Source organism: Artibeus jamaicensis, unplaced genomic scaffold (genome assembly GCF_021234435.1).
Source record: "Artibeus jamaicensis isolate MK-2021 breed Jamaican fruit bat unplaced genomic scaffold, CSHL_Jam_final contig_387, whole genome shotgun sequence".
NCBI classification, from domain to species: Eukaryota; Metazoa; Chordata; class Mammalia; order Chiroptera; family Phyllostomidae; genus Artibeus; species Artibeus jamaicensis.
The window spans coordinates 1,633,461-1,650,905 of NW_026521812.1; the positions used below are offsets into that span (position 1 = coordinate 1,633,461).

General features: G+C 36.9%; 1 protein-coding gene across 2 annotated transcripts in view; it reads left to right on the forward strand.

Annotated features, from left to right (window-relative positions):
- MAP3K5 (mitogen-activated protein kinase kinase kinase 5) overlaps positions 1–17,445 on the forward strand; it is a 175,895-nt gene that overhangs the window by 41,089 nt on the left and 117,361 nt on the right. For both annotated transcript variants that reach the window (XM_053664821.1, XM_053664820.1), the window contains exon 2: positions 5,990–6,129. In XM_053664821.1, the coding sequence (XP_053520796.1) occupies positions 5,990–6,129 (140 nt within the window). The remainder of the gene's footprint in view (positions 1–5,989; positions 6,130–17,445) is intronic.

Below are 17,445 nucleotides of genomic sequence, written 5' to 3' on the forward strand. Positions count from 1 at the left end.
ATCTGTGTTATTACCTTCAGTTTATAGTTGAGGAAATCAAAGCTCAGAGAATTTAAGGTGTCATCCAAGGTCATTCATCCAGAAACCTAGTAAGTACGCACACACTGGAAGTCACGACACAGTTTGTTGTTTGCATGTTCATCACTCCTCTCCTGGCCCCTGGTCAGGGCAGTGCTTCTCCCAGCTTCTCGCCTCTGTAGTGTGCTTTTCTGCAGCTGCAGCTGCTCCTGGCAGAGAACTGTGGTTCTGGGTCCTGCAGTTCTGGGATGGGCCCCTCCTATGAATGCACGTTCTTTCCCCTCACATTCTCTAAAGCCGGAACTTCGTGATCTGAACCCTTGCAGCTATAGCCTGGTTACCCTTGCAGTTGTAACCAGTCTTGTTTGGTTCCACTCCCACCTTCTCGTGGAGATTCTCCCCCCCTTCCTTCCATCTCTCTCTCTTTTATCTTTCTCCCCATCAGGCTTCTTCTCCCTTTTCATCCACTCCCTGCTTTTGTAAGGCTCTCTTTTTAAAGGTCCATCCCTGGAGCTGAAATCTGTCCCTCTGATCACCTACCTCCCATGCTTTACTTTTCAGGTTAGAAAAACCCAGTGCAGTGTAATAATCAAGCATCAAACAAGCCAACTAGGGCTGGGCTGAGGACATATGTATACATTTGCTTTAGCAATATAAGATGATTCATGTTTGAATCACTGTGCATACATTTATTAGACTTTAGTGATGAGGAAATTATAGGCCAAATTATACTGTTGACACAAGCATGTATCATTATATATATGTAGTAGGGTTAACCAAATAATGTACAAGAAAATAAAGTGTTGCTGGTGAAGCTACATGAGTAGCAATTTATAGCAGGGATTGCCAAACTAGGACCAATTCAAGACAACATTGATGATAGATTATTGTTCTAGCCTTCCTGAAACTTACAACGATTCTAGCTGTACATTAGGAGTTTTGCAATTCCCCAACATTATATACCTACCAGACTTTGGAAAACTGACTAGTTAACTTTTTCTTTCAACTTTCATAACAGGTAGTAGATAACAGAAAACATTTTATATAATAGGTAGTCAAGATATTGGTTGAACTAAATTGGATCTTCTTGAGGATTAATCTGTCATGAATGGATGGGGTAATTCAATGTGATAACTTGGGAAATTTCTACGGAATTTTGGAGTGCCTTGTAGACTACTAATATGTGCTAAATCACCACTGGGCTCTGTCTTTGTCGTCAGTGACCTGATGCCTAAGAAAAGTGTTTGAATAGATAAAAAGGAACTAAAGATTAATGTCTTCTTTCAATTGTGCTTTTCACAAGCAGTAGTAGCTCATGTGAGATATCTAACTAACATATGGTATTATAAAGGAAAAATTAAATACCAAAAGAAACACGACCATGAACCACTGTCAGTTGATGATCCAAAATGCAATTAGACACAAGTTATTTATGATTACCTTAAAATTTTTTATGCTTTAATATAACCCCCTGGTAAACCTAATTTATGTTCCATTCTACATTAACTCTATTGTAGAAATTACACCTTAGGTAAAAATGTAAGGGATTTTTGTATCTTTGTACTTTTAAATGATTTAGTCTTAAATTTTTAAATGTCATAGTTATACTCACACTATTACCATAAAACTCAATTAGACAATCATTGAGTGCATTTATTCATGAAGTATATTACAAGAGTGTTTGCTCTGGTCCCCAAATCTATTTTGGTACCTCATTTGTGTTCTGATCTTTGGAACCTCCCCAACCTGTAAGTGTAGGGTGTGCCCCAGTTCAGAAGTAAGAGCATAGACTCTCTAGCCAGATTGCCTGAGTTCAGATCCTGGTGCCATCTCTTTCTTTCTGAGTAATCAGCTGGGCTGATTAATTATACCTTCTCTGCCTCCAGGCTCCGAAATATTATTACCTGCCACAAAGGACTATTATAAAGGTTGTGAGTTAATATTGGAGAGGCATACAGAGCCTGACATATATCTGAATATGTGTTTGTGATTATAAACTGGATAAATTATACCTCATTTACTGGCTTCCAAGAACTGTGGTGTAGTAGGTGTTTGTTCGATTTGTTATGATTATATTTTGCATTTGTTAGCATGTCGTAGGATCATTTCACAAGGAAGATAGTTTTTGCCTGTTTATTTTACTACTTTTGAGAAGGTATCCATCAGAGTCAGAAAGTAGCCATAACAATATTTTTCTTTAGTTTGATAACCAAATATTACTGTTATAAAAATGCTGTTACTGGAAGTTTTTGGCAGTATAACAAGGCAGAACAAAGAACAAACAACAACAAAAACATAAGAGACATACACATTGGGGAGGAAGAAATAAAATGATTTCTCGTTGCAGACGATGTGGTTGTATGACATGGATCATAGCTTTATATCCCTCATGGTTCTTAACTTTTCCTGTCTGACTTTTTTCACTTAGGTAACGGATGATTTGACTTGGGTGGTAGGCACACACTGCAATATGCAGATCATGTATCATAGAAATATACATTTGAAAGCTATATAATCTTATTAACCAATCTCACCCCAATAAATTTAATAAAAATAAGTAAATCAAATTTGTGCCCCCTAAAATGGGTCATAAACCAATATGTAAAATATAAAGCTATAAAACGTCTAGAAGAAAACATAGAAAACTTATGTGACTTTTGGTTAGGTAAAGACTTTTTTTAGATACCACAGCTAAATAAAGTACAATCCATCAAAGAAAAAAATTGATACAGTGGGCTTAATTAAAGTTAGAAACTTCTCCTTTTTAAAGGACATTGTTAACAGAATGAAAAGACAAGCCACAAACTGGAAGAAAGTATTTACAAATCACATATCAATCAAGGAAAAATACCTAGAAAATATAGAGAACACACAAATCTCAAGAATAAGAAAACAAACTGAACAATGAAAGAAAAAAAGGACACAAGCTTTGAATGCTTTACCAAAGTAGATGGAAAAGTGAATTTTACTCTGTGCAAATTAAAAATAAATTTAGAAAAGAATACAAACATTCAGAACAAATTACTCATCTGAGTCTGAAGTACAAAAAAGTCAATCCTTTTCTGAGTTATCATATTGTATTGCAGTATTTTAAAGCTATGCCAATAAGCATTTTCAATGTTCTGTATAGCACTCAAAAGATGGACCTGTTCTGCTTAGATGTTCAGATCTAAATAGCATTCAGAAAATAGATCTGTTCTTGCTTAATGTTCAGATCCAATGACTGTACCTTATTTTGCTTGTAGCATTTATTTTGAATGTCTAGTTTCTTTCCTAATCTGAAAGGCTTCTGCAGTGTTTTTATTTTATTTTAGCATCAAATTCCACAAGTCAGTTTTCAGCAAATAACCATTCCCGAAACCACTTTTGCCACTACTTTAACTTAGTATTTTTCTTTGCATGCCTCTCATTTATTTTCCATCAGCTATTGTTTTATTTGGTTTCTTTCTACCCATTTTACTGTCTCTTGTTTTTAAAGCACTGTGACTGTGAATGGCTGGCTTCTGTGGGAGAAGGAAGGAGTGTGAGTGCTGGAGGCAGATGGGGCTTGTGGGTGGGTCGCGGTGACTCATTTTTTTTTTTTAAGGTGTTGATTTTTGATGTAGAAATGTTAAGGACCCCTAAAGAAAATTTTTGTTTGTATTAAAGATCCAAGATTTTAACCTTGGAAAAAATCTTTTGAAGCTCCTTTGACCTGTCTTCCTTTTTCATAACCTTACTAAATCTTCTGTCTTTCCCTTCCATTTTATTTGATATATGTCTCATTCACAAATGGGAGTTCTGGTGCCACTCTCATTAGATGAGGCTGACTCTGCACCAGACAGCTTCTGAAGAGTCTGCATTATTTCTATGTGCTGCACTTTGGTTTCACATTCAGTTGCCTAGGTGTCCAGTGTTCTTCTTTTTATATTTTGATGGGTTCCTGGATTATAAAACTAATCAATGCTCATAATAGAAACTATGAAAAATATAGAGGGCATAAAGAAGGAAAAAATAATTCATAATCCTCTTACAGAGCTATTATTACAGTTTGCATTTTGGTGTGTAACTTTCCAGACATTTTGTATTCACTTACATATATATAATGTAGATCCTATATATTATAATTTATACCTTGTATTTTAATATATATTCTACACATTATTTGTATATTCTAATATTTTTACTTACCATAGCTTGAATTTACCCCCATTGTTAAATATTCTTATACAGTAGTTTTTAATGGTTTTACATAATATGCCATTCTTTGAATCTGTTTAGCTATCCATTTTCTTTTTGATTAATAGTTAAGCATTTTCTATTTCTGTCATAAAGAAGTGTACATCAGTGGACACAGTTACAAATAAGTCTGCCACATGTATAGGAATTTTCTCAGGGTAAATTTTTAGGAATAGAGTTACTGGGTCAAAAAGTGGGCATAGTCTTAGGGGGTTAAGTCTCCTAGAAAGTTTACACTTCTCCTCAGCATCTAAGAATGAGTGTCATTTCTCTACATCTTCAATCAGCATTTTGAAATATTTTTGGCCACTGGTTTATCAAAAATCTGGAACTGTATAGTTGGCGAAATGGGCATTTACTTATTTACCTGCCTGTGTTTATTGCCTAATTTTACATCGTAATGTTTTTTGATATAAATTGTTTGTTTTAAATTGACCACTAAGAGATGGTTTATAAAAATGTTAATCTTTCATCTGTTACACACTGTACATGTTTTTAAACATGTTAGCATCATCTCTTAAGTTTTTTGTAGGTATGTTAACATTTTCATTTTAATTGTGAGTGGGATCCATTTTACCATTATGTTTTCCAGATGTCGAATATGATTATAAAGGAAGCTTTTGGTTTTCAAAATAAGTTTGCATCTTGACACCTTATGAAATTATATTATTACAATAATTAGTTGACTCTATGGAGGTTTTTTGGTTGACAAACATAACATCTGCCAGTAGTGATAATTGTGTATCTTATTTTATGCAGTTATGCCTTCTTACTTTGTGAAATCTCACTGTGTGAATGAGGATTTTCAGCAAGTCTACTAGTAGTAGTGGGAATAGTTGATAACCTTATCTTTTCCTGGTGTCCATGGGAATGCCTGTAAGCACAAAGTTGCCAGTTCTTATGAAGTATATATTATTCATGTTAAACAAGTACACTTATATTTTTAGTTTGCAGTTATTTTTATGAGAAATGGATTCGAATTTTAATTAAAGCCCTTGGGACATCTATGGAGATGCTGATAATTTTTTCCATTGAGCCATCCTTGCATTCTCAAAGTAAATTATAAACTAATGATTTAGTGTTCTTATAGTATAATGCTTAGTGCATTTTGTTCATTTTTCTTTCATGTTTTGTTTATATGTAAATGAATTTAAGACTTATCTGAACTTCATTTTCATGACTTTATTGTCAGTTTTTGGTATCAGGGTCACACTGTCTTGGTATTAGGCATTTCTGAGCTTTGGACGAATTTGTACCTGGTTATATTCTCTTTCTTAGTTATAATGTTTTATACTTTTACTTTCCATTTTTCTCAAATTATACTTTCTATGGCCATGCTAGATATTAATTAATTATAAAATATAACTCTGGATTAATTCCCAATCTTAACTATTTTTAAAATCTCATAGTTATTACTTATTGCTGCTTCCTCTGCATCTGCTTCTGTGACCTTAGTTAACTTGCTTTAATGTTGAAATTTAACAGAGAGCATTAGCCCCACTTCCCACCTCTGCAGACTCACTTCAGTTTCCAGTAATTACATGATCCCTTTCTTGCTTAAAAACAGTGCAGTTTACTCTTTATAAAACCACTTCCGGCAGAACTGCAAATTCAAAAGTTAGTGGTAAGTACAGAGGGAAAATCCCTATCATTTCTTCATTTCCTCTTTGAATACTAAGTTATTAAAACCAAAATATACTTATATGGCAATACTGAGGTGTCATCTTTTGGGGGCTTTGTGTTTTGTTTGCAGATGTCGCCGTGGTGGAGATGAGTGACGCCTTCCGGCAGCCATCCTTGTTTTACCACCTTGGAGTGAGAGAAAGTTTCAGCACGGCCAACAACATCATCCTCTACTGTGATACTGACTCAGACTCTCAGCAGTCACTGAAGGTACCGCATTTATTTACTAAATAGTGACTTTAGGCACCAGAATTTTAAGGCTACCTCTCTGTCATCCAAAAATATTTAAGGAGATTTTGTTTGTGAAAGGATGTTCTTGTCAGTCTGATAATTGTGCAACAATTACTAGTTAAATTATAAGGTTAATCTGGAATTCAGTGTAGAAATTTGATGGTACCCAGGTAGGAAAAAACTGAAGTCCAATTAGAGTAACACCTGAGGAGACTGTGTTTAACAGGAAGTCAGTACACACACAGGAGGAAGAAGAGATTATATAAGTATGGTCAGGCCGCCTCCTTATCACCATTGGGGGTTTCGTTGGGTACACCTGTCTCTACCTAGAAATTCCCTGCTTCCTACTGAAACTACTCTAAGTTGAAATTCTCTTGAGTATCCCCAGAAAATGCCATCCTCTTTCGCAGGGATATGATTTCAATTAAGATGAGGAAGGGGAAATAAAAACTCACTGTGTTCATCTACAAAAGTCAGCATATTCTAAGTCATTCTCTCCATTAGAGAAACTTAAATAATATGAGGGCATTTCCTCCATCCAGAAAATTGCCTAAAATGCTTTTGCAAGGCCAAGTAATTTTACACTGTGTGATTCTTTGAAAAGCATCTAACAGTTCAGTGAAACTCATGCTGAGTATGACTTTATTCATTTCCTTTGTGAAACTTCCGGCTAGCTTTATGTGCTTTTTCTCGTCTTCATCTTTCAGTTCTGAAATTAACAGCTTTGGGATGTGGAACTTAGAGCCACATTTCTAATAGCTTCGTAATTGTTATATGAAGATCTCTAACCCCAAATCTACATGAAAATCACTAATAGGATTTTGCTTTTATCTTACTTAGTACCTAAAGTTTGTATGACTTGGTCTGAAAAATCTGCATTTCCTTCTAGCAGATATTTACTGCATGGCAGGCATTGTGCGGGCATCGATAGGCTAGCCCTTTCCAGAGTACTCTGGAGAATATTGCAAGATTTTCTCGTACTCTGTCTAAATCTGCTTTCTACCTGGAGCAGATCTTTAAGAACCCTCCAGATTTTCTTCTTTAATTAATGCATTATAAAGTTTGTGTTGGTGTATTTTAAATTGGATATTTTGACTTGCAACTGTTAGCAGTTGATGGAGTGAGATTATTTTAGTTTGTCTTTTTATTCTAATCTACTTTTTGCATTAAGTTTATTTTAAACAGGCAATTTGTGTTGGACATTTTTCACTCTGCATTATTTTTATTCTTGCCCTATTGGTATCTGATGATTTAATTTTATGACCATTGTCTCCTAGGGAAATTTTTCTTAAGTGAGTTAAAATTACATTTGAGAGAAAGAGATAACTACTCTTAGGGATATTAAGGAAACAATCCCATACACAATTGCTACAAAAAGAATAAAATACCTAGGAATAATACTAACCAAGTTTGTAAAAGACCTGTACATGGAAAATTATAAGACACTGAAGAAAGAAATTGAAGAAGATACAAGTAAAGAACATGGAAGCACATACCATGTTCATGGATGGGAAAAATTAACATCATTATAAAATGTCCATACTACTCAAAGCAATCTATAGATTCCTATCAAGATTCCAGTGATGTATTTCAAAGAAGTAAAACAAATATTCCAAAATTTTGCATGAAACCATAAAAGGCTCCACATAACAACAGTGACCCTGAGAAAGAAGAACAAAGTTGGAGGAGTCATGCTGCCTAATATCCAACTGTGCTACAAGGCCATAGTAATCTAAACAGCATGGTACTGTCATAAAAGCAGACACATAAATCAACAGAACAGAGAGCCTAGAAATAAACCCACACCTTTATATAAATTAATATTTGATAGAAGCAAGCACATACAATGGGCTAAAGATAGTTTATTCAATAAATGGTGATTAAAATATTGGACAGATATGTACAGAAAAATGAAATTAGACCACCTACATACACCAGGCACAAGAACAAATTAAAAATGGGTCAAAGAATTAAATGCTAGATCCAAAACCATAAAATCTAGAAGAAAACACAGGCAGTAAAATCTTGGATATTGCTCATAGAATTTTTTTATCAGATATATCTCCCCAGACATGGGAAACAAAAGAAAAAATAAGCAAATGGGACTATATCAAACTAAAAAGTTTTTACACAACTAAAGAAGACAACAAATTGAAAAGACAACCCACTGATAGGAGAACATAATCTCCAATACATATGATAAGGCGTTAATATCCAAAATTTGAAAAGTGCTTACAAAACTGAACACCGAAAAAACAAACAACCCAATTAAAAATGGGTAAAGGACCTGAATAGACACTTATCCAAAGAGGATATACAGATAGCCAATAGATATATGAAAAGATGCTTGACATCACTAATCATCAGAGAAATACGAATTCAAACCACAATGAGATACCACCTTACACCTGTTAGAGTGGCTCTCATCAATACATCAACAAACCACAAGTGCTGGTGAGAGCATGGGGAAAGGGGAACCCTTTCGTACTGTTGATGAGAAGGCAGACTGGTGCAGCCACTGTGGAATGCAGTGTAAAGATACCTCAAAAATTAAAAATGAATCTGCCTTTCGACCCAGCTATCCTGTTTCTGGAAATATATCTGAAGAAACCCAAAACTCTAATTCAAAAGAATATAAGCACTCCTATGTTCATTGCAGCATTATTTACAATTGCCAAGATATGGAAGCAGCCCAAGTGTCCAAAAATAGATGGGTGGATAAAACAATGAGATGTTTACACAGTGGAATTCTACTTGGCCATAAAAAAGAAGAAAATTTTGCAATAGTAGAGATGGACCTGGAGAACACTGTGCTAAGTAAAATAAGCCAGTCAAAGAAAGACAAATACTGAATGATTTCACTCATATGTAGAATCTAATGAACAAATTCAACTAATAAGCAAAACAGAGACAGACTCATAGATGAAGAGCAGATGACAGCTAGTGAGGGTGAATAGGAGGTGGAGGGATTGAACAAAAACGAAAAAGAACTCATGGACATGGATAGCAGTGTGGTAATTGCTGGGGGAAGGAGGTCTAAGGGGACTAAATGGTAATGGAAAAAATACAATGAAGATTAAACTTTAATAAAGTAAAATAAAATTTCTCTTTTCAGTCTAAAAAAATAAATAAAAGCTAATCTTATCAGAAATTTGTATGGGACAACTAAACTGATTTATTACATTGCTTTCAGCCAGCCTATTGCTTTCAGCAATAACATAGAAATGTTATTGCTATTTGCATAAAATAGTTCTTTAAAGAGATTACTCTATCTAAAAAATACTTATTTATCTCATAAATAATAGTGCTTGTTATTGAGCACTCACTATGGGCTAAGTAATAAGTGCTTTACCTGAATACATTTTCACATTAAATTCTTAAAACATCCCTGTTGGGTATATATTCTGTCACCATTTTATAGAATTGCAGACTGAGGCTCAAATACAGTCATTTGCCCAAGGTGATGTAGCTAGTACAATGTGGGACCAGGTCTGCCTGGCTCCAAAGTCCATCCTCCTTAACCGCTCAACTTCATCGCAGTTACTTCCGGTTAGAAGGCTATCAGACATTCCTGCTAAGTGCGTTTATTTCAGAAAGCCCATCAGTGCTCCTCCTGAGTCGTTCCTGCAAATGGCCATTTTACAGGGAACAACCGTAAAAAGGAAAACCACTGTGAAATAAGGCAGAACAAGAGATATTTAGAAATAATATATTGTGCATGGATTCACCAAATAAAATAAAAAATGAAACATGTCCACTTTCACAGAACAAAGGCAGAATGAGAATGCCGTTCTTGTCACATACCTAGCTTCACTCGGGGTGATTCTTTGGACATCTAGAAAGTACATCCGTACCACATACATTTTCATCTAATGCTCTTTGTTGAACAGAACAATTTCTCTTTGGCAGCAAATTCTCAGGAAGAAATCATTGGGAAAATTTTTTTTTAACTTTAAGCTTCTGAAAAATAATTTATGGGAACCATAAAAGTACTTAAAATTTATATCTGAGTTTATATGAAAAGATAATTTAGACTGTAATCATACCTCACTGAATGACGGGAAATGATCTGAGGAATGTGCTGTTAGGCGATATCACTGTTGTATGAACACATTACTGTGTCAAATACTGTAGACAGTTGTTAACACAGTGGTATGTGTATAACTAAACATTGAAAGGGTCTTTCTGCACTAAGATAGACCTTATTTCCATTTTCTCCATTACAGAATAAATGGAGTTTTTCTACAGATTTATATGCTTATCAGTGACACAGTGTGTGTTGAAACAATGATTATGTGAGATTATTCTTTGTTGAAGACATTTATTTGTATTTTTCTCTTTAATCATTGCTTGAATGTTGCTGTACAGATGAATTTTCCAGAAATCTATCAGCATGCTTCCCCCTTCACTGTCTCACTGAATATAGCACATACATGTATGATGGCTGACACTCTCAGTGCATCTGGTATTTTTTTATTGGGATCTGACTAGCATGAAGTTTTAGTTGCACAAACCAACATTTTTTAATTAGGCATTTAAAAATAAATTTTTAACAGTATGGTGGTTTTTCAAAAAATTAAAAATAGAATCTCTAAATAATTCAGCAATTCCACTACATATTGAATATATATCCAAAAGAATTGAAAGCAGGGTCTCAAAGAGGTGTTTTGTACACCTGTGTTCATAGCAGTGTTATTCACGATAGCCAAAACTGTCTGAATGTTCGTCATGGCTGAATGGATAAACAAAAATTATCATATACACACAGCACGATGTTGTTCAGCCTTAAGTTCTGGTACTTGCTACAACATAAATGAGCCATAGTTGCTCATTCAGATAGTTCCACGGTGCATGACGTCTTATCTGCAGGTACAGAGTTACCCAATATTCTTGAGAGTTTATGGACAGTAAGTCTGTTTTTCTAGTATTCCTTCATATCCACTTCATGTAAGTGGTTCTAATGTCCAGTATTGTAAATTTTGATGATTTTACTAGTTTCTAGTAAACTGGTGAGGACATCATGGTAATTTTTGTAATTAATCCCTTGAACTTAAATTGACTGTTACCTGTGTTCAGTGAATCTACTCAGATTCCAGAGTGCTCTTAAACCCGTAAATACTTTTTTCATCTTATACCACTACTTTTGTTCCTTAGTTTTACCCTCATTACCAAGGTAAATAACTAAGATGAATTTAGTTTTAGACTGAATTGTATATGAAATGAAATTTTCATATTTTTGAAGGTTTGTTTTAGTTTAACAATTAATTTTTACTGCATTCTTTTCAGTACTTGAAAATAACACCCAACTTGGTCAGTGGTACAAAGTGTATGGCAAATATTAGGAGAGAAAGTTATTTGAAAATATGATCCTATAAAATAGTCTGACAATTTGTGAATCAGAAACACTGGCCTTGTTCCTTCTAACATTGCTGCCCATGGACATTCCTGCAACTGTCTTGCTCACTTGCAACCCACCACTGATTTGCAAGCCGTGGCATTTTGTACTCTCTTCACCCTGCCCACCACGGTCATCACATACACTTTCTCTTATTATTTCGTGGAAAGAGTTTCCCTTCCTACTGAGAGAAGAAACGAGCAATCTTGTTCTTTTTATTTTACTTGTTTTAGAAATGATTCAGCTTTTGTCTGAGCTGTTTGACATTCCATGTCAAACTGCAAAAAGAGGTAATTTTTGGAGAGGAGCTGATAGGTCATGCATGTGAACACTGCTGTATCAAGATTTTCTCTGACTAAAAAGCTTCTGCACACCGAAAGAAAACAGCATTAAAATGAAAAGTATGGGAAAACATATTTGCAAATGATACCTCGGACAAGGGCTTGATCTCCAAAACGTAAAAAGAACTCACATGACTCCATTCCAGGAAGACAAAAAACCCAATTTAAAAAATGGGCAAAAAACCTGAACAGACTCTTCTCCAAGAGGACATACAGAGAGCCCAGAGACATATGAAAGGATGCTCAGCATTACTAGCCATCCAAGAAATGCAAATTAAAATCACAAGGAGATACTACTTCACACCAGTCAGAATGGCCATCATAAACAAATGAACAAACAACAAGTATTGGAAAGGGTGTAGAGAAAAGGGAACCCAAGTACATTGTTGGTGCGAATGCAGACTGGTCCAGCCACTGTGGAAAACAGTATGGAAATTTCTCAGGAAACTAAAAATGGAACTGTCTTTTGACTCTGCGATTTCACTTGCTGGGATTACACCCCAAGAATCCCAAAACAACAATTCAAAAACATCACCCCAATGTTCAAGCACACAATTAAATCCCGGCCATCATAAATATCATGGAACTGTCTTTTGACTCTGCAATTTCACTTGCTGGGATTACACCCCAAGAATCCCAAAACAACAATTCAAAAGAACTTATGCACCCCAATGTTCATAGCAGCACAATTCACAATAGCCAAGTACTGGAAGCAACCTAAGTGCCCATCAGTAAATGAGTGCATCAAAAAACTGTGCTACAAAAAAAACAACAACCCAAAAAACTGTGGTACATTTACACAATGGAATACTATGCAGCAGAAAGAAAGGAGCTCCTACCCTTCGCAACAGCATGGATAGAACTGGAGAGCATTGTGCTAAGTGAAGTAAGTCAGGCGGTGAAAGACAAATACCATATGATCTCACCTATAAGTGGAACCTAATCAACAAAACAAACAAGCAAGCAAAATATAACCAGAGACATTAAAATAAAGAACAAACTGACAGTAACCAGAGAGGAGGGGGGAGAAAGATAGTAGGGGAGAGGCCATCAAGGAACATGTATAAAGGACTTATGGACAAAGCCAAAAGGGGTGTGTTCCAGGGCAAGAGGTGGGGATGGGAGGGGTAGCAGGGCAGGGTGGGGCATGGTGGGATGAAAATGTATACTATTGTACTTGAACAACAATAAAAAATAAAAGAAGAAAAATATATACCTATTTTGTTAAAAAAAAAGATTTTCTCTGATCCTTTTGAATTGACAAGCTAGATTTATTTAGAGTTGATTTCCCTGTTGTAGAATTTATCCCTGAAGTTTTGTAAAGGGCTTGAGACCAGAGAATCCAATTTTCTTTTATGCCAATTAACAATTCTACATCTTCTAAGAAATTATTACTGGATGAGGTATCCTCTTGTTTTCCTAATTCCTCTTTTACCCTCCCCAACCCCCAGCTCACTGGTTGTAGCATCTTATTACCATTCGTCAAAGGGAAAGGGGACTCTTTGCTACACTGTAAATGAAAGATGTCATTGTATTACTGGGTTAACACCAGATAATGTTCTCCTGTGTAGACTTGCACCACAGGCCCATGAGTTTGAACACCTTAAAGAGCAAGGAGGAATACCTGTGCACACAGACAGTGTGAGTCTGAAAGTCTCCTGGCTCCCACCCAAAGGAGGCAAGATTTGCTAAATTTTATTTCCTTACATTCATTGTAGATAAATGACTCTGTGGAAGTTGATCTTGGTGCCACTCCAACCCATCAGCCTATTTGGGTCCTTTTAGAGTGCACCCTTGAAATTGTTACTGAAATGTATGTGTAAAATGTCATTTACTGTACAGAAATTCATTATACCTATAACTTTTCAACAACACAGGTTTGGCTTTTTTAAAAAGAAATACCTGTACTTGAATAATATGGTCCAATCAGACATCGCTAAAAGAAACAGCTTGTGTCAAAGAAGAGGAAGTTAATTACAATTACAGCATCGCCTTACAAGGGAAAGTTTGTGTTAAGGAGCTATTTCAAATGCTGTGTATAAAATGTCACTCATCAGCATCCCAGCCCATTTTAAAGACATGTGTCTACTTACAGTAGAGTTCTCCCACCAAGATACACTTATTTAAAAATGAAACAAAATTAAGGGAAAAGAAGAAGCAAGTCTAGAATTTCTTTAGGATTACTTTCCAGTTTTGGTGTAATTTAACTTGATTTTAGGTACAGGTTGTTTTAATCAACAGTTGTTCATACCAAAACAAGAATGTGTTCTTACCCCTGATCACAAAACAACACCGGTACAAAATGTCTCTAGATCTGGAAATACAGCAATTGAGTTGCGGTTGTTTGCTTTGACAGTATTAACACTCATTTGGCATATGGCTTTAAAATGTTTGAAGTACTTTATAAACCTATTTCACTTGATCTTTAAAAATAATCCAGTGTGCCCTGGCTGGTGTAGCTCAGTAGATTGAGCACAGGCTGGCGAACCAAAAGGTTGCTGCTTTGATTCCCAGTCAGGGCACATACCTGGGTTACAGGCCAGGTCCCCAGTGGGGGATGCACAAGAGGCAACCACACACTGATATTTCCCTCTACTTATCCCTCCCCTTTCCCTCTCTTTAAAAATAAATAAATCTTTAAAATAAACAATTCAATGAGATAGACAAGTTAGGTGCCTACTGTATAGAATGGACAGAATAGAAGATACTTTCTGTACAGATGAGAAATAAACCCAGAGAGATGGAGTGATGTAGGGGTACACGCAGGTAGTAAGTGATGTAGGGGTACACGCAGGCAAGCCCCGTGTTTTTGGATTTGTCATCTGGTACATCCTCATCTAAGTCTGTCTGTAAAATTCATATGTCCTGTAAAAACAGGATTTTCATATGATTTTCTAGGTTTTTGTTAGATTGAGTTGTGTTTTTAAGCTTCCTCTTTCATATAAGCATAACATGTTAGCATGTACGTAATTAGTTTCCTAACATGAAGGGTGGGCTAGTTCTGGGACGCCCGTGTGGGAGTCTTCTTCCTGAGCCTGCTCAGCTTTACTGTAGCAGTGTGGGGGGCGGTAAAGACGAGTCCACCTGCTCAGTGAGGCCAGGGGTGTTCACAACAGCCAGTCTGATATTTCCCTGTCCGGCTTTGAAGCATTGAAATTGCGTAGGAGGATGGAGCGGGAGAGCATAAGAAATCTCTTCATTTTCCCCAACTTAATGCAAAACTGGCCAGGCTCCACGGGGACAGAAGGATCCAAAGGGAAGACCCAGAAGGTCACCAGCTGGGGGGCCGTGTCCTTCTCCTGGCCAAGAACTCCCTGATCCTTCCTCTTCTGTCCGGAGCTGAGATCCTGGGTGCTCTTTCTGTGTCTCCTGCCCTGAGTGGATTTGACTTTGCAACCCCACACCAGCTGTTCCCACTTCCTTCCCTTGGCTGCAATTACCCAAATTTTAGACGCAGTTTCCAATTTTGGAGATACTCCATTTACTTATCCTTAAAATGACCTTTTCAAAGTAATATTAGCTATCAAAAGTTGTTTTCATCTTCCCTTGGAATGAGACCTAGGCTAGACCTTCTCTGTCTTGCTTCTCTGTTTAGTTAACAAAGGGTACTGGAAGGTTGGAAAAGCATTTTTTTTTTTGTTATTTCTGGCACAGCCAAGGAGTACTGGAATGACTGGAAGCCCCCTAAAGATTTCAGACAATTATGACATTGTAGTGGGGTAATGCATCTCCAGAAACATTTGCTGATAAGGAACTGAAGTTTATGTTTATCTTGATTTTTTTATTTCTAGGTCCCTAGGTGAAATGCTTCCATGAAGTGATGTGAAATATAGCAGTTGGGTCTCAAATTTATTCCCCTTTCTCTTCTTATTTCTTTTAATGGGTTTAGTACAAATTAAACTGTTTCGCCTCAGCGAGTAGATGCCTTTGAGGTCTTGTTTGCTAATAAGGATTCAGTAGATTCTTATAGGGATGGTTTTAATACAGCTTCATGATTGTTATAATGCAGACATTACTGAAAATGAGGGCACAGAGGTCATGTAAGAGGGTTGTCACGCCGATGAGCAGTTTTTCAGGAAGACACGTCATGTCGGCTCTCAGCCACGAGCAGCTGTGGTTGTGTTCCACAGTGCCAAGCGGAGCCTTCTGTGCCCTCCATCCACAACTCCTGTCGCTGCCACTTGCATTCCTGTGCCTGGTGCACCAAAAGAGAGATGATGGTAGAGTAGCTCCTGTGCAGGGCCGGGGGGCAGCTCTCCTTCCAGTACCACAAGGACAGTGCTGATTGTGATGGGTCTTTAGCTGGAAGCAAGTGGTAGAACACAGAGTTACAGGAGACCAGTGATCACTCAACCCATGTCTTAGTATGTTACATTAGAGGTGAAATGGCACCCGGATAGTCAGGAGAAGAGCCAGAACTTACACACATCTTATACACTCTTTAACTTATTATGCTTTCACTGAGTACCTACTCTGTGCCATTGAATTTGCTGGACCACTAGTAGAGTACAAATATGAACGAAACATGGCCCCGGCATCCAAGGTGGCTCGGGCTGCAGGATGGAATGAATAGGAAGAAATGTTTGCAGTTAGTACATGCAGTGCTGTCATGGAGGTGTGTGTGAGGGTAGTGACAAGAGAAATAAGGACGTCACGTACAACTGTTGGGAGGTAGGTGGCACTGAAGACAGTCCAGGCCAGCTTCACAGAGCAGGTTTCTTCTGCTGTGCTCAGAGGATGCCGTGTGGCACAGGATGAAGAGAAGGGCTTTTCCTTGTTATTCAGACATAGGAAAGCATCTTCTTCTCAAGAGAACAGTGTCAGGAAGGGTGTGGCTTACTACTCTGGAGAGAGGCATCATAAATCAAACTTGGAAAATTCTCTATACTGAGCTCCTGGCTTTGTTGACTATCCAACACTTTTCTATTTATTTTATAGTAATCGTTTTCTCATTAGCCTATGTGCATGTGCACGTGCATGTGCATGTGTGTGTGCTGGTGCCCATGCAATAGCTACTTGTGAAACACCTGTGGGAAAATCCCTTTCAGCCTTCCCCCACGACAGCACTCATCTGCCTCTTGATTTCCCCTCCCTGGGCACCACCATTGCCTAAGCCCTGGACTTTTGCAATAGCTCCCTAAATGCATTTCCCCTCCAGTACTAAATAAAACCGTCTAATTACAATCTTTAAAACTTTAGTAAGGTTTCCCTTCTATTTATTTGCCTTTCTTGGGTAATACGTTCACCTGATACAAAAATGTAAAAGTGAAAAAGAAGGTGTAGTATAGTAGAAGGTCACTCTTTTTGTCCCCCAGCCAGCCAGCTCCCCTCTGTTGGAAACTGGGTTCTTGTATATCCTTCCAGGGAGCTTTTATGAATGTACAAATTTGAATCTCCTTTTTCTCCCTTTTATACAGAAATAGGAGCATAGAGTAGAAACCATTCTGTACTTAGCTTTTTCTTCACTTAGCAGTATATATCTTGGAAATAGATATATATCATCACTACATACAGCACTTCCTCATTCGTTGTTCAGCTGCATTGAGTTCCATTGTACGG